The 21,985-nt window shown below is 57.4% G+C and overlaps 1 protein-coding gene across 1 annotated transcript in view; it reads right to left on the bottom strand.

Annotated features, from left to right (window-relative positions):
* Nucleotides 1-4,826: 4,826 nt before the first annotated feature.
* Nucleotides 4,827-21,985, bottom strand: part of ipo4 (importin 4) — a 52,457-nt gene continuing 35,298 nt past the window's right edge. The window contains 13 exon segments of the mRNA XM_055666093.1: nucleotides 4,827-4,954; nucleotides 6,676-6,745; nucleotides 7,508-7,612; nucleotides 8,609-8,741; nucleotides 10,754-10,962; nucleotides 13,812-13,880; nucleotides 13,883-13,939; nucleotides 14,690-14,743; nucleotides 15,032-15,225; nucleotides 16,154-16,259; nucleotides 18,090-18,147; nucleotides 20,887-20,935; nucleotides 20,938-20,957. Of these exon segments, the coding sequence (XP_055522068.1) occupies nucleotides 4,827-4,954; nucleotides 6,676-6,745; nucleotides 7,508-7,612; nucleotides 8,609-8,741; nucleotides 10,754-10,962; nucleotides 13,812-13,880; nucleotides 13,883-13,939; nucleotides 14,690-14,743; nucleotides 15,032-15,225; nucleotides 16,154-16,259; nucleotides 18,090-18,147; nucleotides 20,887-20,935; nucleotides 20,938-20,957 (1,252 nt within the window).

Below are 21,985 nucleotides of genomic sequence, written 5' to 3'. Positions count from 1 at the left end.
CCTCCCCCTCCCCTCTCCTCCCCTCCCCTCCCCTCCCCCCCCACTGTCCTCACCCCCCTCCCTCCCCCCACTCTCCGTCCTCTACCCAGCCCCACTCAAACCCGCTCCCCACCCCCACCCCCACTATTACCCCCTCACACCCATTCCTCAAACTTCCCCACATCCTGCGTTCTACGCTGGATCTCTCTCTCGCACACACACGTCTCAGGTTTAGCCTTCCTGACCCAGCTCCCGCCCCCCCCTCCCCACACCCTCTAGCATGTTGTGGGTGGGGAACAGGAGACGGGAGGGGAGGGGACAGCCTGAACCCCGAAACTGTCTCTCCAACATCAACCCCCACACTCACACACAGACGCACACACACACACATATAGGCACGCATACTGACAACACGCACAGACACACGCAAAACTATACAAAGACACAGACAGGCACCCAAACACATGCAGATACATGTTCACACGCAGATGCACACAGATACATGTGCACACAGGCACACACACTCAGCCACATTCATACACACACTCACAGACACACTCACACACTCAGATGCATACACACTCAGATACACACACACACTAACTCAGACACACTCAGACGCGCACTCAGACACACTTAGATACACACACGCACACTCAGACACATTCATACACACATTCAGACACACTAACACTCAGACGCATACACTCAGATACACACACACACTCAGACACACTTACAGATACACACACTCAGACGCACACACTCACAGACAGATGGACGCAGATATACAAAGCCACACTGAGACGCAGGCACTCAAACACATGCAGATGCATGTTCACACACAGACAGATTCACACATACATGTGCACACTCACACACAGGCATGAATAGACACACGTACACTACACGCGCGTACACAAACAGCACACTGACACTCACACACAAAGACCACACAGACACTAGACAATGAGCCACACACAGACCCACACACACACGGAGAGAGGTAAGGGGAGGTTAGATGTCCTGTGCCCCCTGCTCTCCATCGCCCCTCTCCTCCTCTACCTTCTCTCCTTCCACTGACAATCGCCAGCTTTCTCCGTTGCCTTCTGTCCAAACGCCACCAGCCGCACCCTCTCTGCAGCACGGATGTGGCACCGTGCCAACTCTACCCTCACCAGCTGTGGTGCCTCCGGCAGCTCGCTCTGACTGCTCCCCACCACCGCCACACTACCCCTCCCTTCCTCCCTCACCATCTCTTCCTCCTTCCCTCCCTCCCTTCCTCCATCCCTCACTCTCCCTCACACTATCCCTGTCTCTCCCTCACCATCTCTCTCTCTCTCCCTCACACTATCTGAAACTCAAATAGAAACACATAGAATAGTACAAGAAAAGACAAAAGGTACAAAGAAAGATCATACACTCACACATGCGCACACACACACACACTCACATACACACACTCACATACACACACTCACATGCGCACACACACATACTCACATACACACACACTCAAACACACACACACACTCACATACACACTCACATGCACTCTCACCCACACGCGCACACACTCTCACCCACACACACTGACACACATACATACACACTGACACACACTCACCCACACACATGCAGATTTCAATTTAATTCAATTTAATTGTCATTGTCAGTGTACAGTACAGAGACAACGAAATGCATTAGACAACGAAATGCACACTCACATACACGTACACTCACATACACGTACACTCACATACACTCACACATACTCACTCACCCACACACACACACATACATACACACTGACACACACACACATACACACATACACACTGACACACACACACACTGAGGGAAATAGGCAGACAATACAACAGGATCCAGCAAGCACAGACTAGACAGGCAGAATGACAGAGCCATGGCTGGAGACATCCCCAGGCAGGCAGGCAGGCAGGCAGTGCTGGGACTGTGAGCCGGGCTCCTGCTTTGATGCGAGATGCGGAGACAGAACAGACATAGCCAGTGCCAGCAAGAACAACACTGCCAGCAAGAACAAGTGGGACAATAAGTGAGAGATAGAGACAGACAATGCCAGAGGGAGGGTAGTCGAGAGAGAGGGAGCAAGATGGGGGGGGGGGGGGGGGGGAGAGAGCGGGCAGGGAAATAGGAAACGGGAGATCAGGGGTGGGACAGGGAAGAGATAGAGCAAAGGGAGGGGAAGAGCGAGGGAGGGGGGCAAAGGGGAGTGACGGAGAGAGAGAGGGAGGGGGACAGGGAGGGAAGAGAGAGGTAGGGACAGGGAGGGGAGAGAGAGAGAGAGAGGGGGAGAGAGAGAGAGAGAGAGGGGGGAGAGAGAGAGAGAGAGAGAGAGAGAGAGAGAGAGAGAGAGAGAGAGAGAGAGGGAAGGGGAGAGAGAGAGAGACAGAGAGAGAGATAGAGAGAGGGAGAGAGAGGGAGAGAGAGAGAGAGAGAGAAGGAGGGAGAGAGAGAGAGACAGAGAAGGAGAGAAAGAGAGAGAGTGGTGGGAATGGGGGAGAGAGAGAGGGGGAAGGGGAGAGAGAGAGAGAAAGAGAGGGTGACAGGGAAGGGGAGAGCGAGTGAGAGGTGGAGAAAGGGAGACAGGCAAGATGGAGAAGGGCGGGACAGGGAGAGGGAAGAGACACAGAGGGCAGTGCTCCTTGGTTGGTGCCACATGGGAGTTTGATGATCAGAACGCACGCACGCACGGCCAACACCATCTTCTTTTGTTGGCTTTTGTTTATTTCAACTCAAGAAAATTTTCACAAACCACGAAAAATTTCATTCCACAAAATTGGTCTTGGAACTCAAGAAATCACCTCGAGGGCAACGGGGGTCAAAAAAAACCGCTTGACCAAGAATCTTTGGCAACTTGTTTCTGGAACTGTAAAAAGTCTGTTCAACACCTTCCCGGCAAGGAGCATTAACCAATTAGCTTCATACTTTTCCAGGTGAGATCTCCGGTGGGTGGCCATTCCCACAGCCGGCCGGACTTCACAGTGGGTTATTCAGGGGCAGTTTGTAGAGAAATGTCGGCTACGGTCAGCATCGGGTCCATCCTAACCAGCTCGGACTGGGAGAGAGGTGGACAGAGAGACAGGGGTGGGGGGAGAGAGGGGGGGGAGCCAAGGGGGGGCCACACTGGGGGGAGGCAGGGGGAGAGAGGTGGACAGAGAGACAGGGGTAGGGGGGGAGGGGGGGAGAGGGGGGGGGGGGGGGGTGAAGATGGAGGGTTATATTCAGTGTAGCGCAGACACTTATAGGGCTTCACTGCCAGGAGTCTGGCAAAGTTGTAGGAGTCACCCACAGAGAGAGGGGGGCCGGGGGTAGTTCAGTTCACCAGCACCACTGTGCAAGGGGGTGAGAGCCATCACTGTGTGGGGGGGGGGCAGAGGGAGGAGAGGGGGAGGGGGGGGGGGGGGGGGGGGGTGTGAGGGGGGGTGAGTTGCTGTAGGAGCGTCCCGCTGTACAGTGGGGCGGGGGGGGGTGGTGCCTTGCTGTGCAGGGGGGGGGGGTGGGGGGGGAGCGTTCACTGTTTCAGGGGGGAGGCGCTGTGCGGGGGGGGGGGGGTGGGGGGGAGCGTTCTCACTGTGCGGGGGGGGGGGGTGAGGGGGGAGCAGACTGTGCGTGGGGGGGGTCGTTTCTGTGCGGGGGGGGGGTCCCAGGGGGGGAGCGGGGAGCTCACTCGCGGGGGGGGGGTGGGGGGGCTTGTTGTGGGGCAGCTCACGCGCGGGGGGGGGGGGTGAGGGGGGAGCATTCACTGTCGGGGTGCGGGGGGGGAGTTCACTGTCTCGGGGGGCAGTGGGGGGGGGGAGCGTTCACTGTGGGGCGGGGGGGGGGTGAGGGGGGAGCGTCTTGTTGTGCGGGGGGGGTGAGGGGGGAGCGTCTCGCTGTGCGGGGGGGAGCTTCTCGCTCTGCGGTGGGGGGGGGAGCTTCTCGCTGTGCGGTGGGGGGGGGGGGGGGGGGTCTTGTTTGTGCGGGGAGGTGGGGGAGCGTCTCACGCGGGGGGGGTGCGGGGGGAGCGTCTCGCTGTCACTGTGCGGGGGGGGGTGAGGGGGGGGGGCTCAACTGTTGCTGGGGGGAGTGAGGGGGGTCTCGCTCTGCGGCGGGGGGGGTGTGGGGGGGTTCACTGTGCGGGGGGGGGGGGGGAGCGTCTCACTGTGCGGGGGGGGTCAGGGGGGTGGGGGGGCGCATCTCACTGTGCGGGGGGGGGGGGGGAGGGGAGCATCTCGCTGCGGGGGGTGGGGGGGGAGCGTGCGGGGGGGGTCAGGGGGGAGCAGCTCAACTGTGCGAGGGGGGGGGGTGAGGGGGGAGAATCTCACTGTGGGGGGGGGGTGAGGGGGGAGCGTCTCGCTGTGCGGGGGGGGGGGTGTCTTGTTGTGCGGGGGGGGGCGGGGGGGGGAGCTCTCACTGTGGGGGGGGGGGGGGGGGTTGAGGGGGGAGCATTCTCACTGTGGGGGGGGGGGGTGAGGTGGGGAGGGATTCACTGTGCGGGGGGTCGCTCTGCGGGGGGGGAGCTCACTGTGCGGGGGGGGGGGGAGGGGTGGGGGGGGGGCGTCTGTGGTGGGGTGGGGGGGGGTGGGGGGGGGGGGAGCGTCTCGCTGTGGGGGGGGGGGTGAGGGGGGAGCGTTCTCGCTGTGCGGGGGGTGGGAGGGGGGGGGGTTGCACTGTGCGCGGGGGGGGTCAGGGGGGGCAGCTCACTGTGCGGGGGGGGGGGGTCGCTGTGAGGGGGGGGAAGTCTGCTGTGCGGGGGGGCATCTCATGAGGAAGTTGGTCGTCGCCCATGATCCCAGGATCCCAGCATCTCCACACAGCTCCTTACCTCAGGAGGACACGAGAGCGGTCAGCTTCTTGGCCGTGTCCTGACTGATGGAGATGAGAGCATTGTGAAACTCCTGGGGGAAGCGCTGGGAGATGTCCTTCAGCAGCAGCAGCAAGGAGTTCTGGCTCTCTGCACCAAAGGAAAACAGACACAGTTACAGGCAGGTGGAGGAGTGCGGCTCACCAATGCACTGGGTGGGGGAAGGAACTGCAGACGCTGGTTTACACCGCAGATAGACATAAAGTGCTGGAGTAACTCAGCGGAACAGGCAGCATCTCTGGAGAGAAGGAATGGGCGGCGTTTCAGGTCGAGACCCTTCCTCAGACTGAGAGTCAGTTAAGGGAGAGGGAAAGAAGAGATATAGATGGCGATGTAGAGAGATATAGAACAAATGAATGAAAGAAATGCAAAAGAGTAATGATGATGAAGGCAACAGGCCATCGTTAGCAGTGGACTGAGTGCAAACGAATTACAGACAATGAGTTACTCCAGCGTTTTGTGTCCATCATCGGTTTACAGCAGCATCTACAGATCCTTGCGACACACAGATGCTGGAATGGACACTAGACAATACGGCAGTCAGCGGTAGTGTTGCTGCCGTACAGCGAATGCAGCGTCGGTGACCCAGGTTCCATCCCAACTATGGGTGCTGTCTGTACGGAGTTTGCACGCTCTCCCCGTGACCTGCGTGGGATTTCTCCGAGATCTTCGGTTTCCTCCCACGCTCCAAAGACGTGCAGGTTTGTAGGTTAATTGGCTCGGTGTAAATGTAACAATTGTCTCGTGGGGGTGTACGATAGTGTTAAGTGTGCGGGGGATCGCTGGTCGGCGACGACCCGGTTGGGCCGAAGGGCCTGTTTCCGCGCTGTATCTCTAAACTAAACTAAGCAATAGACAATAGGTGCAGGAGTAGACCATTCGGCCCATCGAGCCAGCACTGCCTGCCGTTCACTGTGACCATGGCTGATCATTCACAATCAGTACCCCGTTCCTGCCTTCTCCCCATATCCCCTGACTCCACTATCTCTAAGAGCTCTAACTAACTCTCTCTTGAAAGCATCCAGAGAATCTGAGGCAGAGGCTCACAACTCTGTGTGAAAAAGTGTTTCCTCGTCTCCGTTCTAAATGGCTTACCTCTTATCCTTAAACTGTGGCCCCTGGTTCTGGACTTCCCCCAACATCGGGAACATGTTTCCTGCCTCTAGCGTGTCCAATCCCTTCATAATCTTATATGTTTCAATAAGATCCCTTCTCATCCTTCTAAATCCCATTGTATACAAGCCCAGTCCCGCCATCCTTTGAATTAACCTGGTGAACCTACGCTGCACTCCTATCAATAGCAAGAATGTCCTTCCTCAAATTAGGAGACCAAAACTGCACACAATACTCCAGGTGTGGTCTCACTAGGGAACTGTACAACTGCAGAAGGACCTGCCTGCCGTTCACTGTGACCATGGCTGATCATCCCCAATCAGTACCCCGTTCCTGCCTTCCCCCCCATATCCCCTGACTCCGCTATCTTTAAGAGCCCTGAAAGGGCTCTTAAAAATAGCGGAGTCAGGGGATTATGGGGGGAAGGCAGGAACGGGGTACTGATTGGGGATGATCAGCCATGATCACATTGAATGGCGGTGCTGGCTCGAAGGGCCGAACGGCCTACTCCTGCACCTGTTGTCTATTGTCTAAATTATTAATCAAATTAATTTTGTAAAGAAAATGAAAGAGAAAGCAGCAACTGGGGAGGGAGGGAGTGGAGAGGTGACGTTTGGACAGACTGAGGACACAGATGGATGTGTGGGTGAGGCGAGGGTTGCAGCTACAGACGGCGGGGGGGGGGGGGGGCCACTTACCTTCTTTCAGCTGCTCCGTCCCGATCACTTCCCCAAACACGACCAGTAGCTGTTGCAAATGTCGAATCACCTGCGCACCAGCGGGAGAAACGAGAAGCAGCAGTGTTCACACTACACACAGCCGATAGTGTTCACACTACACACACTGTTACACCAGTACTGATGGTCTACACACTGCACACACTGTTACACCAGTAGTGAGGTTCTACTGCAGTTGTACAGGGTCTTGGTGAGACCACACCTGGAGTATTGCGTACAGTTTTGGTCTCCAAATCTGAGGAAGGACACTATTGCCATAGAGGGAGTACAGAGACGGTTCACCAGACTGATTCCTGGGATGTCAGGGCTGTCTTATGAAGAAAGACTGGATAGACTTGGTTTATACTCTCTAGAATTTAGGAGATTGAGAGGGGATCTTATAGAAACTTACAAAATTCTTAAGGGGTTGGACAGGCTGGATGCAGGAAGATTGCTCCCGATGTTAGGGAAGTCCAGGACAAGGGGTCGCAGCTTAAGGATAAGGGGGAAATCCTTTAAAACCGAGATGAGAAGAACTTTTTTTCACACAGAGAGTGGTGAATCTCTGGAACTCTCTGCCGCAGAGGGTAGTTGAGGCCAGTTCATTGGCTATATTTAAGTGGGAGTTAGATGTGGCCCTTGTGGCTAAGGGGATCAGAGGGTATGGAGAGAAGGCAGGTACGGGATACTGAGTTGGATGATCAGCCATGATCATATTGAATGGCGGTGCAGGCTCGAAGGGCCGAATGGCCTCTACTCCTGCACCTAATTTCCATGTTTCTATGTTACACGGGTACGTACTGCTGTTGCTCACCTGGTTGGAGTTGTTCTTGTACATGAAGGTGATGCAGTTGAAGACGGTGACGTTCTCCTCCAGGTCCTCCTTCAGTGGGAGTGAGCGCACCAGGACGGGAAACACCTTGCAAGGCAGACACAGAGCATGCGTGAATGCTCACGGCCATCGGCACCGGGCTCCGCTTCCACGCAGGGGCCAGGGGGAGACACGGTGCCGTCACCTGCCCTCGTGGTGAGACCCCGGTGACAGTCACACCTCAAGAGTGATGGGGTGTGACAATGTCTGGCACCCCAGACCACCCCTCCCCCCCCCCCCCCACATTCCCAAACCACCCCTCCCCCTCCCCCCCACCCCACATTCCCCAACCACCCCTCCCCTCTCCCCCCCCCAACCCCCCCCACATTCCCAAACCCCCCCCCCCTCTCCCCCCCACATTCCCAAACCAACCACCCCTCCCCTCTCCCCCCCACCCCCCACATTCCCAAACCACCCCTCCCCTCTCCCCCCCCACCCCCTCCCCCCCCACATTCCCCCAACCACCCCTCCCTCTCTCCCCCCCACCCCGGACATTCCCAAACCACCCCTCCTCTCTCCCCCCCACACCGGACATTCCCAAACCACCCCCTCTCCTCTCCCCCCCACCCCGGACATTCCCGAAACCACCCCTCCTCTCTCCCCCCCACCCCGGACATTCCCAAACCCACCCCTCCCCTCTCCCCCCCACCCCTCTCCCCCCCCACATTCCCAAACCACCCCTCCCCTCTCTCCCCCCCACCCCGGACATTCCCAAACCACCCCTCCCCTCTCCCCCCCCACACCGGACATTCCCCCACTCCTCCTCTCTCCCCCCACACTCGGACATTTCCCAAACCACCCCTCCTCTCCCCCCCCACACCGGACATTCTCAAACCACCCCTCCTCCTCTCTCCCCCCCACACCGGACATTCCCAAACCCCCCACCCCCGGACTCCCCCCCCCCAACCACTGATGCCCCCTCGCCCCACACAGCGCCCCGGACTGCCCACTGCCACACCAGCGCCCTCGGACTTCCTGCTGCCCACAGCCACGCCCACATGGTGCCCACAGACTCCCCGCTGCCCACACGCGGTGCCCACGTACTTGCTCCACGGGCACCCCGGCCAGGTTGGTCATCATCATGCGTGACACGGCTCCACACACGTTGTCCACCACGCGGCGGTTCTGCTCGCGGGCGATGATGGAGGACAGGATGCTGAGCAGCGACGGGTAGTGTCTGAGACGCACGTTAAGGAGGTGACGGGCATCTGACCAGCCCAGCGGCACCACCCCAGGCTGCCATGTTACACAGGCTGGGCACCCAGGGTGGGTTGGTGACCCAGACACGGGTGGTCCGGTACCCCTGACCAGGGGACACACGGGCAAAACCAGAACTGCATGGTCTTGTTCCTTTGGCCAGGGGCACTGGTACCAGACAAGCTAGTGGCATGTTAGCCTTCATAACACGAGGAGTTGAGTATTGGAGTATGTCACTGTATGTGATGTTGTTACTTGCGGGTGGAGCACCAAGGCAAATTCCTTGTATGTGAATACTTGGCCAATAAACTTACTTACTTACTTAACAAGAGGAGTCGAGTATAGGAGCAAAGAGGTCCTTCTGCAGTTGTACAGTTCCCTAGTGAGACCACACCTGGAGTATTGTGTGCAGTTTTGGTCTCCTAATTTGAGGAAGGACATTCTTGCTATTGATAGGAGTGCAGCGTAGGTTCACCAGGTTAATTCAAAGGATGGCGGGACTGGGCTTGTATACAATGGAATTTAGAAGGATGAGAAGGTATCTTATTGAAACATATAAGATTATGAAGGGATTGGACACACTAGAGGCAGGAAACATGTTCCCAATGTTGGGGGAAGTCTAGAACCAGGGGCCACAGTTTAAGGATAAGAGGTAAGCCATTTAGAACAGAGACGAGGAAACACTTTTTCACACAGAGTTGTGAGCCTCTGCCTCAGATTCTCTGGATGCTTTCAAGAGAGAGTTAGTTAGAGCTCTTAGAGATAGTGGAGTCAGGGGATATGGGGCGAAGGCAGGAACGGGGTACTCATTGGGGATGATCAGCCATGATAACATTGAATGTCGGTCGGTGCTGGCTCGAAGGGCCGAATGGCCTCTACTCCTGCACCTGTTGTCCATTGTCACGTGCACTGACAGGTGCACACGCGCTGACATAAAGACAGAGCGAGTCACATACATCAAACACCAACCCCAGTTGAAACCGAGAGACAAAAGAGAGATGGTCAGAGAGAGACAGAAAAGCAGCGAGAGACAGAGAGAAGAGAGAGACAGTACAGAGAGAGAGGGAGACGGAGAGTGACAAGAGCGAAATGAAGAGTTAGAGCGAGAGAGAGAGAGTGATGGAGAGTCTGAGAGACATTAGACAATAGGTGCTGGAGTAGGCCATTCGGCTCTTCGAGCAAGCACTGCCTCGAAGGGCCGAATGGCCTTCTCCTGCACCTTTTGTCTATTGTGATTGAGAGTGATTGAGAGAGTGAGAGTGATGGGGAGAGTGATGGGGAGAGAGAGAGAGTGATGGGGAGAGAGTGAGAGTGATGGGGAGAGAGTGCTCTTCGAGTTATGGGAGAGAGACTGCCTTGAGTGAGGGCCGAATGGCCTTCTCCTGCACCTTTTGTCTATTGTGATTGAGAGAGAGAGAGAGAGTGATGGGGAGGATTGAGAGAGAGAGAGAGTGATGATGAGGGGAGAGAGAGAGAGAGTGAGAGAGAGAGGGAGTGAGAGAGAGACGGAGTGAGAGAGACGGAGAGAGAGAGTGAGAGAGAGACGGAGAGAGAGAGTGAGAGAGAGAGAGAGTGTATGGGGGAGAGATTGAGAGAGAGAGAGAGTGATGGGGAGAGAGAGAGAGAGAGAGAGAGTGTGAGGGGGAGAGAGAGAGAGAGTGATGGGGAGAGAGAGAGAGGAGAGTGAGAGGAGGGAGAGAGAGAGAGAGAGAGTGATGGGGAATGAGAGAGATGGAGAGAGAGAGAGAGAGAGAGTGATGGGGAGAGAGAGAGAGAGAGAGGGAGAGAGAGAGAGATGGAGAGAGAGAGAGAGAGAGAGAGTGATGGGGAGAGAGTGAGAGAGAGAGAGAGATGGGGCGAGAGAGAGAGTGATGGAGAGTGAAGGAGAGAGAGAGAGAGATGGGGAGAGAGAGAGTGAGGGGGAGAGAGTGAGACAGAGAGTGATGGGGAGAGAGAGAAGTTCTGGGAGAGAGACAGAGGGGTGCAGGATACTCGAAGATGGCCTCCTTGCCTTGTTCGGCGAGCACACCGATGCCAAAGACGGAGTTGCTTCTCACCTCATCGTCAGTGTCGCGGGCTCCGGCCTGGAGCATGGGCAGCAGGCGCGGCACGAACTGCACCGTGGCCGGCCCGATCGCCTGCACCGTCTCTGCGATGGAGCCGATGGCAAACGACTTCTCTGCCACCGTGCAGCTGGGTTTCTGAAAGGCACGGACATGACAAGTCAGTGCCGGCTCCTCTCCCCAGCTCACACCCCCACCCTGGCACTGGGCACCAGTAAATGCCCCTGGTCCAAACGCCACCCCCTGCCCCTCTCCAGTGTCTCTGTGACATGGATCAGGCGCAGGCAGAGATTAGTTTCACTTGGCACGGACGTTGTGGGCCGAAGGGCCAGTTCCTGTGCTGTTCTTTTCAGACAAGGTGTTCTGAACAACAGTTTATCGGCGACTGCAGAGCAGCCCTGACCTCCCATCAACCTCGGACTATCTTTAATCGGACTTTGTCTTGCACTAAACTAAACCCTTTATCCTGGAACAGTGCACTGTGGACAGCTTCATTGTCATCTGCTGAATGGATAGTTTACTTTATGTTTTTGTTGCGTGCTAACCAGTCAGCAGGAACCAGTCAGCAACACATGATTACAATCAGGCCACCCACAGTGGGCAGATACAGGATACAGGGAATAACATGTATAGCGTTCAGTGCAAGATAAAGTCTCCAATGAAGTAGATAGTAGTCCAGCTGGTGATAGGATGGTTCAGTTGCCTGATAACAGCTGGGGGAGAAACTGTCCTGCTATCTGGAGGTGAACAACAAGATGGAGGCGCAGAAGGGTCTCCTTCATCCTTGCCTTCATCGATCGACCATTAACAATAAGGAAGGTAGACATTATTAAGTTTGCTGACGATACCACAGTAGTAGGACTGATCAGCGACAACGATGAGTCAGCCTACAGGGATGAGATCCAGCACCTGACAGCCTGGTGTGCCAACAATAACCTCGTCCTCAACTCCAAAAAGACGAAGGAGATTATTGTTGACTTCAGGCAGACCAGAGGGGGCAGACATACCCCCATCCATATAAACGGGACTGAGGTGGAGCGCGTCTCCAGCTATAAATTCCACGGAGTACATCTCTCGGAGGATCTGTCCTGGTCCCTCAACACCTCCAAGCTGATCAAAAAGGCACAGCAGCGCCTTTACTTCCTGAGGAGGCTCAAGAAAGCCCACCTGTCCCCCCAGATCCTGACCAACTTTTACCGCTGTACCATGGAGAGCATCCTGACCACCTGCTTCACGGTATGGTACAGCAGCTGCACCGTAGCGGACAGGAAGGCACTACAACGGGTGGTGAAAACCGCGCAGCACATCATCGGTGCCCCGCTCCCTGCCATGGATGCCCTCCACCGAAAACGGTGTCTGAGACGGGCTGGGAAGATCATCAAAGACCCCTCACACCCCAACCATGGACTGTTTGCCCTCCTCCCATCAGGGAGGCGGTACAGAAGCCTCAGGTCACGTACTAGTAGGATGAGGAACAGCTTCTACAACAACACAATCACACTGCTGAACTCGGAGTCCCGCCGATAGATTTCTCCGGTCCCTCCGTCCCCGTTGTTTAATTATTCTGTATTTTCCGATTATTCTGTATCTTCCCTCTTTCTATTTTTTTTTTTTTCTTTATGTACAACTACTACGGACCGACGCAAAACTGCATTTCGTTGTACTCATACTTGTATTTGTGCCATGACATTAAAGTTGAATTGAATTGAATTGAATTGAAAAATGCTGGTGAAACTCAGCGGGTGAGGCAGCATCTATGGAGCGAGGGAATAGGTGACGTTTCAGGTCGAGACCCGAAACGTCGCCTATTCCTTCGCTCCATAAATGCTGCCTCACCCGCTGAGTTTCTCCAGCATTTTTGTCTACCTTGAATCTGGAGGTGTGCGTTTGTTTTCACACTTCTGTACCTCTGGCTCGATGGGAGAGGGTGGAAGAGGGGAGCAGCAGGGGTGAGACTGATTATTTCTTTGATTATGCTGGCGGCACACGCAACAAAAAAGCTTTTCCTTCAATCCTTCTACTCTGGGGCTGTGGAAAGCATCCTGTCCGGTAACATCTCGATCTGGTTTGGGAACAGCTCTGCCCAGGACAGGAAGGCTCTGCAGAGACTAGTGCGTTCGTCCGAATGTACTATGGGAACTACACTCACCCCCCCCTGCAGGAACTATACACCAGGAGGCCAGCAACATAATGGGGGACCCCTACCCCCCCAGCAACGGACTGTTCCAGCTGCTACGGTCAGGCAAACACCTCCGTTGTCACGCTGCGAAAACAGAGAGGATGAGATGGAGTTTCTTCCCACAGGCCGTCAGGACTGTAAACTCTGATCTCACCAGGGACTCATTACTGTTGTGTCTTTTTCAAAAAATGTAAATACTGGTTCTGTTCTATTCTGTTCTGTGTTCTGTTGTTTTTGCACAATCCGCAGGCATTGTCACTTTCATTTCACTGCTCATCTTGTACGTGTATGTGACAAATAAAGTTGACTTGACTTGTACCTCGGTACACTATAGACAATAGGTGCAGGAGGAGGCCATTCGGCCCGTCGAACCAGCACCGCCATTCAATATGATCATGTCTGGTCATCCCCAATCAGTAACCCGTTCCTGCCTTCTCCCCAGATCCCCTGACTCCACTATCTTCAAGAACCCTATCTAGCTCTCTCTTGAAAGTATCCAGAGAACCGGCCTCCACCGCCCTCTGAGGCAGAGAATTCCACAGACTCACAACTCTCTGTGAGAAAAAGTGTATCCTCGTCTCCGTTCTAATTGGCCGACCCCTTATTCTTAAACTGCGTGTGGCCCCTGGTTCTGGACTCCCCCATCATCGGGAACATGTTTCCTGCCTCTAGCCTCTAAGTGTCCAAACCCTTAATGATCTTATATGTTTCAATAAGGTTCCCTCTCATCCTTCTAAACTCCAGAGTGTACAAGCCCTGCCGCTCCATTCTTATACACGCGACGAGAAGCAAAGGAAAGCAGACTTGCCGTTTTGCTGAGCAGCAGAGGCAGGAATCCGGCAAAGTAGGGGGCGAAGATCTGTCCTCCCACGGCAGCGCGGCTAGGAGAGGGATGCCCTCGCCAGCATACTCCAGCAACATGGAGTCATACTCCGCCTGCCACAGTTTCAAACAAGTTGTTTAGCGATATAGCATTGCAAACAGGCCGAGTCCGTGCCGACCAGCGATCCCCGCACATTAACGCTATCCTACACACACTTACATTTACACCAAGCCAATTAGCCCACAAACCTGCACGTCTTTGGAGGGTGGGAGGAAACCGGAGTACCCGGAGAAAGCCCACACAGGTCACGGGGAGAACGTGCAAATTGTGTCCAGGCTGCACCCGTGGTCAGGATGGAACCCGGGTCTCGGGCGCTGTGAGGCAGCAGCTCTACCCGCTGCGCCAGTACAGAGACCCCACCGCGCGGCCACTGCGTAAAACCTCTCCCCCACCCCTCCCCCCCTTCACCGCTGTCCGCCTTCCCCCGCGCGCACTCTCGCTCTGGGGCTCCAGCTCGCTATCCGGCTACGCAGACACGTGGTGACCAGGTCCATGTTGCCGCTACCGCCGTTTGCCACATCCTCCCCCCCCCCCCACACAGAGAATGAGGAAGATCGGCACGCTGGCCAACTACTCTCACCCACACATGCACCGTGGGAAGTTTACAGCACGGCAACATGCCCCCTCGGCCACATCCCCACCCACCCCCCCCCCCCCCCCCCCTCCCCACGCAGCAGTCTGAAGAAGGGTCTCGACCCCATTCCTTCTCTCTCCCTGTCACGCTCAGTTGCTCCAGCATTTTGTGTCGACCTGCGGATACAACTAATGGCTGTGAGGATTGCAGCCAAGTCTTCTCCACCCACCTCCTGCTCCTCGTCCGACTCTGTCTCGTCATTCTCCGGATCTTGGCAGGTTGTCTGAGGAACACAAAGTGAACAGTCAGCATCCAGCTGGAAACAGAACGTGTGCAGGGCAATGTGAAAACCCCTTGACCTTGCCTGTCCCACGGCGGGCCGCTCTGCTGGGCAGTGGCAATGCCAGGGGGCAGTTTGCCCTCTCCCAGAGCGGGTACAGTGGGCAGGGGCAAGGGCGGGCGGTTTACCCTCTTTGAGAGCAGGTCCATGGGCTTTACCCTCTCCCAGAGCGGGTACAGAGGGCAGGGGGCTTCACGGAGAGCTGGGCGGAGGGGGGGGTGTGGTGATGACCTTTTTCTGCAGCACGTTGCGGATGGCCTTGCAGATCTCGTCTAGCCGCCCCGGCTCCTTCAGAGCGTCCCCTTTGCAGTTCTTCAGCACGTTGTTCATGGACTCCAGGATGGTCATCACCACCAGACGGTCCTTCTCCTCGTGGATGGTTTTCAGGTAGTTTGGGAAGACCATCGCAAGCAGCTTCTGGAAACCTGCAACAGGGACGTCGTTCATTCAAAGTGGCATCACATGTGGATCGGGTGTCAAACAGGTCGCCCAGAGCTGGGGACAATAGACAGTAGGTGCAGGAGTAGGCCATTCAGCCCTTCAAGCCAGCACCGCCATTCAATGTGATCGTGGCTGATCATCCCCAATCAGTACCCCGTTCCTGCCTTCTCCCCATATCCCCTGACTCCGCTATCTTTAAGAGCCCTATCTAGCTCTCTCTTGAAAGCATCCAGCGAACCGGCCTCCACCGCCCTCTGAGGCAGAGAATTCCACAGACTCACAACTCTCTGTGAGAAAAAATGTTTCCTCGTTTTTGTTCTAAATGGCTTACCCCTTATTCTTAAACTGTGTGTGTGTGTAGCCCCTGGTTCTGGACTCCCCCAACATCGAGGACCAGAGGACATGGGTTTACGCCGAAGGGGAAAAGATTGAATAGGAATCTGAGGGGTATCTTTTTCACACAGGGGGTGGTGGGTGTATGGAACGAGCTGCTGGAGGAAGTAGTTGAGGCTGGGACTATCCCAAATTTAAGAAACAGTTGGACAGGTACATGGATAGGACGGGTTTGGAATGATATGGACCAAACACGTGCGAGTTTGTAGGTAAATTGGATTGATAAATGTAAGAATTGTCCCTAGTGTGTGTAGGATAGCGTTAGTGTGTGGGGATCGCTGGTTGGTGCGGACCCGGTGGGCAGAAGGGCCCGTTTCCGTGCTGTATCTGAAAACTAAACTATGCGGGTTCGACCTGAAACGTTAACTGTGTTTGTCTTTGCAAGCTGCTGCCACAGGCCTTTTCTGTTTGTATTTCAGGAGACTGGCTGATTAAGGAATGGAACCTCCTCAGTGCGTGTGCGTACGAGCCACACCCACGGACCACCAGCACCACTCCAGGCCAGGGTGAAACTGTTACCTTCCAGGTTCTGGTCGGTGGGATTTTCCTGCGCGACTTTGTAAAGGGCGCAGCACAACTGGCCAACAGCCTCGTAAGCAGACTTCCTGACGTTGACATGCGGATACTGCAAAAACAGACGGCAATGACCTGGAATTAGTCTTCCACCTGGCACAACCACCATCAGACTGGGCTGGGGAAAAGCCTCCAGCCTTTGGGGACATTTCACCGCTTCACAAAGCGCCTCTTGACATACGGAGCACTCTTTGTGAAGGGGAATCACGTTAGAGGCAGGAATGAGAGTGGCCAATTTGCCCAGAGCAAGCCCTCAAGAGGCAGCCAGCTGTTGGACTGATGTTTGACTTAGGAGAGGGAAGGCTGCTGTTCAGACGCTCGGTTGGAGAATCGCAACCGGTCCCCCCCACAGCACCCCCCCCCCCCCCCCCACCAACCCCAGAGGGTGCAGCCAGCACCCCCCCCCTATTTCCTCCCCGCCCTAGTGGAGCGAAGCCATCCCCCCCCCCTACTCCCACAGTGAGGCACTCCCGAAAACCCCCCCTTCACCCTGATCGTGGGCACTGGGGGTCACCCCCCCCCCCCCCACCCCCCCCCACCCCCAGTAGGGGACTCCCTCACCCCCCCCACCCAGACAGTGAGGGACCCCCCCCAACAGTGAGGCAGCCTCCCCACCCCCCCCCCCACCCCCCACAGTGAGACTCCCTCACCCCTGACCTGGGAAGGAGGCACTCCCTCACCCCCCCCCCCTAACACCCCCACAGTGAGGCACTCCCTCACCCCCCCCCCACCCCGACAGTGAGGCACTCCCCCCACCCCCCCCCCGGGGTGAGGCACTCCCTCACCCCCCCCACCCCACAGTGAATACTCCCTCACCCCCCCCCCACCCTCCAGTGATGCACTCCCAGTGCTGAGGCACTCCCTCACCCCCCCCCCCCACCCCCACAGTGAGGCACTCCCTCACCCCCCCCACCCACAGTGAGGTCGGAGACCCCCCCCCCCAACCCCCACAGTGAGGCACTCCCTCACCCCCCCCCCCACCCCAGTGAGGCACTCCCTCACCCCCCCCCCACCCACCGTGAGGCACTCCCTCACCCCCCCCCCCCCCCCCCCCACAGTGAGGCACTCCCTCCCCCCCACCCCCACCACCCCAGCAGGTGTTCACTCCCTCACCCCCCCCGCCCCACCCCCACAGTGAGGCACTCCCCCCCCCCCCCTCCCCACTGAGCTGGCCCTCACTCCCCCCCCCCCCCACCCCCACAGTGCAGGCACTCCCCCACCCCCCCCCCACCCCACAGTGATTGGAGTTCCCCCCCCCCCACCCACAACAGTGGAGGCACTCCCCCCCCCCCCCCCCCCACCCCCAGTGCGGCACTCCCTCACCCCACCCCCCCCCCCCCCCACAGTGAGGCACTCCCCCCCCCCCCCCCCACCCACAGTGAGGCACTCCCTCCCCCCCCCCCACCCCCACAGTGAGGCACTCCCTCACCCCCCCCCCCCCACCCACAGTGAGGCTCACCACCCCCCCTCACCCCACCCCCCCCACCCCCACAGTGAGGCACTCCCTCAACCCCCCCCCCACCCTACAGTGAGGCACTCCCCCCCACCCCCCCCCCCCCACCCACAGTACAGCTCCCTCAGTTTGGAGTAGCACTCGGATATGAAAGACCCCCCCAGCGTCTCCTGACCCAGCCCCGCACTGCAGCCCCCCCCAGCTGTACACGGGGCTGGGAGTGCGATACGTGCGGGAGGTCGGCAGTGTTGGTTGTGAGGTGATTTTTAACCAAACGCAGCTTCATGGGCCGGCAAACACAGTGCACCACTTGGTCTCACACGGGCTCTCACTCGTCAAGCCCGCACGCCCGCCCTTGCACACGCCCGCTGGGCACCACGGCTGCTCACGGAGGGAGCGGGGTGAAGGTTGACACGGCCCGGTACTCACGTCGGTGATGCGGAAGATTTCCTCGAAGCACGACTCCATGTACGGCATGAAGGCAGCCCTGGGGCAAAGAGAACAGGTTTAGCCGGAGGGGCGGGGGGGGGGGGGGGAGAGGAGGTTGGGGTTAATAGACAACAGTGCAGGGGTAGGCCATTCGGCCCTTCGAACCAGCACCACCATTCAATGTGATCACGGCTGATCATCCCCAATCAGTACCCCATTCCTGCCTTCTCCCCATATCCCCTGACTCCGCTATCTTTAAGAGCCCTATCTAGCTCTCTCTTGAAAGCATCCAGAGAACCGGCCTCCACTGCCCTCTGAGGCAGAGAATTCCACAGACTCACCACTCTCTGGGTGAAAAAGTGTTTCCTCGTCTCCGTTCTAAATGGCTTACCCCTTATTCTTAAACTGTGTGTGGCCCCTGGTTCTGGACTCCCCCAACATCGGGAACATGTTTCCTGCCTCTAGCGTGTCCAAACCCTTAATAATCTTATATGTTTCAATAAGATGCCCTCTCAGCCTTCTAAACTCCAGAGTGTACAAGCCCAGTCGCTCCAATCTCTCAGCATATGACAGTCCCTCAATAGCAAGAATGTCCTTCCTCAAATGAGGGGACCAAAACTGCACACAATTGTAATGATGTATTGCCCTCCCCCGTCTATGCCCTCTGGTCCTTGATTCTCCTACACTGGGCAAGAGACTCTACCCGACATGTACCCGGTCTATTCCCCTCATGATTTTATACACCTCGTATATAAAATAAACTAGACACGTTTTTTGCAATTTTAACCAAAGTCAATTAACCTACAAACCCGCACGTCTTTGGGAGTGTGGGATAAAACCGGAGCACCCGGCAGAAACCCACGCAAATCACAGGGAGAACGTGCAAACTCCACAAAGACAGTGCCCGTGATCAGAATGGAACCCGGGTCTCTGGCACTGCGGGGCTGCCCTGCCCTTTGGGCTGTGCAACGGGCCAAGTGACTGCCGACATCACTGACCATTCAAAGTAAAACCGATCCTCGGGAATTAAAGGGATTGGGGGGGAGGGGATCAATGGTTTTAGGGTGCAAAGTCAGCCATGACCTTGGTGAAAGGTAGAACTGGAACGAGGGGAAGAGTGGTCTTTAAGACCCTCACTTTTCCAATGTTCCAGCCCCTCACAAACACCCCTTTTCTTGCCTTCTAAATGCAACTGTTCCTATATCGGAAAAGGGTGCAGAGAAGATTCACGAGGACGTTGCTCAGACACAAGGGCTTGGGCGACAGGGAGAGGTTGTGTAGGCTAGGACTTTATTCCTTGGAGCGCAGGAGGAAGAGGGGTGATCTTAGAGAGTGTATAAAATCATGCGAGGTTGAATGCACAGAGTCTCTTGCCCAGAGTAGGGGAAGTTGAGAAGGGGAGTCGAGTACTGAATGGGGATGATCAGCCATGATCACATTGGATGGCGGTGCTGGCACGAAGGGGCTAATGGCCTCTACTCCTGCACCCATTGTCTATTGTCAGAGGACATGGGTTTGATGTGAGAGGGAAGAGATTTCATAGGAATCTGAGGGGCAACTTTTTCACACAGAGGGTTTACAAGTTCTAGGAGCAGAATTAGGCCATTTGGCCCCTGAAGTCTACTCCACCATGGAATCGTGGCTGATCTATCTTTCCCTGTTAACTCCATTCTCCTGCCTTCTGCCCATAACAATACAATACACAATACAATACCTTTTATTTGTCATTTGAATCTCACATGAGGTTCAAACGAAATGTGGTTTCTGCAGTCATACAAACAAGAAAAAGAACCAAGACACAACACCAACACAATTTACACAAGCATCCATCACAGTGAATCTCCTCCTCACTGTGATGGAAGGCAAAGTCTTGTCTCCCCACTGCTCTCCATTCTTCTCCCGAAGTTGAGGTCAAAGGCCCCGGCGGGCGTTAGAAAGTCCCACGGCCATTTAAAGCCGCGCGGGGCGATGTAAGGCCCTGCCCCGGGTCTTGATGTTGGAGCCCCCGGCGGGCGCTGGCAAGTCTGCGGCAATTTAAAGCCGCGCGGGGCGATGTAAGGCCCTGCTCCAGGTCACTCTGAACCCCGCAATTCGGGCGGGAGAAGTCGCCGTTGCCGGTGCCCCGCAAAGCGGTCTCCCACCGGGGACCCGTGGGCTCCCGGTGTCACCATCCACCATAGTCGGGTGGCAGCAGCTCGCTGCCGCAGCTCTCCACGCTCCAAAGCTGGCCAGCTCCACGGAGGTAGGTCCGCAGCTCCGCAGCTCCACAGGCTCCGTGACTTGAGCCTCCAGGTCGTTCCGGTTGGAGGCCACTCCACGGCGCTAGGCCCCAACGGCAACGGAGACCCGACAGGTAAAAGGTCGGGTCTCCATGCAGGGAAGAGATTTTAAAGTTTCCCCCGCCCACCCCCCACACTCACACACATTTAAAAACCCGCTACAAACTAAACCCTCAACAGGACAAAAAAATAAAAAATACACAGACAGACTGCAGAGGCTGCTGCGATCTCGGTCGCTCCGCTCAACTAACCCGACTCCTGGGTGGTGGGAGTGTGGAACGAGCTGCCACAGGAGGTAGTTGAGGCAGATACGATTGTTTAAAAGCCACTTGGACAGGTACATGGATAGGAGAGGGTTAGAGGGACACTGCGGCAGTTACCGTGGTGACGGGAGTGGCAGGGTCACACACCACGGTGGTGACGGGCCTGGCCCCGGTGTGCCTGCGCCGATTGGCAGTGAGTGGGGGAGGGGGGGGTGGGGAGGGGGGGGGGAGTGACCCCTCTCCCAGAGCTCTCACCCAGAGTTGACGGAGATCTGGGCGTCGCAGGCATCCTCCTTCTCATCCAGTAGGCGTTCTCCACGCTGAAACTGCAGGCAGGAGGGAGACGAGGCAGTGAGGACGCACAGTTCAGCCCGGACCGACCAGGCCCAGCCCGACCCGGCACAGCCCGACCCAGCCCAGCCCGGCCCAGCCCGACCCAGCCCAGCCCAGCTGAACAGCCTGACCCGGCCCAGGCCCAGCATAGCCTGACCCGGCCCGACCCAGCACGACCCAGCCCAGCCCGACGCAGCCCAGCCCGGCCCAGCATAGCCCGACCCGGCCCGACCCAGCACAGCCCGACCCAGCCCGGCCCGACCCAGCCCCCAGCCCCAGCCCAGCCCAGCCCCCAGCCCGACCCAGCCCCCAGCCCAGCCCGACCCCAGCCCAGCCCAGCCCAGCCCGCCCACCCAGCCCAGCCCAGCCCAGCCCAGCCCAGCCCAGCCCGACCCAGCCCAGCCCGACCCAGCCCAGCCCAGCCCAGCCCAGCCCAGCCCAGCCCAGCCCCAGCCCAGCCCAGCCCAGCCCAGCCCAGCCCAGCCGGAGCCCAGCTCGCCCAGCCCATCCCCCGACCAGCCCCCAGCCCAGCCCAGCCGCCACAGCCCAGCCCAGCCCAGCCCAGCCCAGCCCGGCCCAGCCAGCCTAGCCCAGCCCAGGCCCAGCAGCCAGCCCAACCCAGCCCAGCCCAGCCCAGCCCGACCCCCAGCCCACCCAGCCCAGCCCGCCCAGCCCTCACCAGACCCAGTGCCCAGCCCAGCCCGGCCCAGCCAGCCCGGCCCAGCCCAGCCCGGCCCAGCCCAGCCTACCCAGCCCAGCCCAGCCCGACCCAGCCCAGCCCAGCCCGGCCAGCCCATCCGGCCCAGCCCAGCACAGCCCGATTCTCCCAGCCCAGCCCGACCCAGCACAGCCCAGCCCTCACCCAGCCCAGCCCAGCCCAGCCCAGCACAACAACTAATCACAAGTGACAGGATCAAGTTCGGACCATTCTATAAATCTACGCCTTCAATCATGGCTGATCTATCTCTCCATCCTAACCCCATTCTCCTGCCTTCTCCCCATAATCTCTGACACCCGTACT

Source organism: Leucoraja erinacea, unplaced genomic scaffold (genome assembly GCF_028641065.1).
Source record: "Leucoraja erinacea ecotype New England unplaced genomic scaffold, Leri_hhj_1 Leri_189S, whole genome shotgun sequence".
Taxonomy (NCBI): Eukaryota; Metazoa; Chordata; class Chondrichthyes; order Rajiformes; family Rajidae; genus Leucoraja; species Leucoraja erinaceus.
This window is presented reverse-complemented; position numbering and strand designations above follow the sequence as displayed.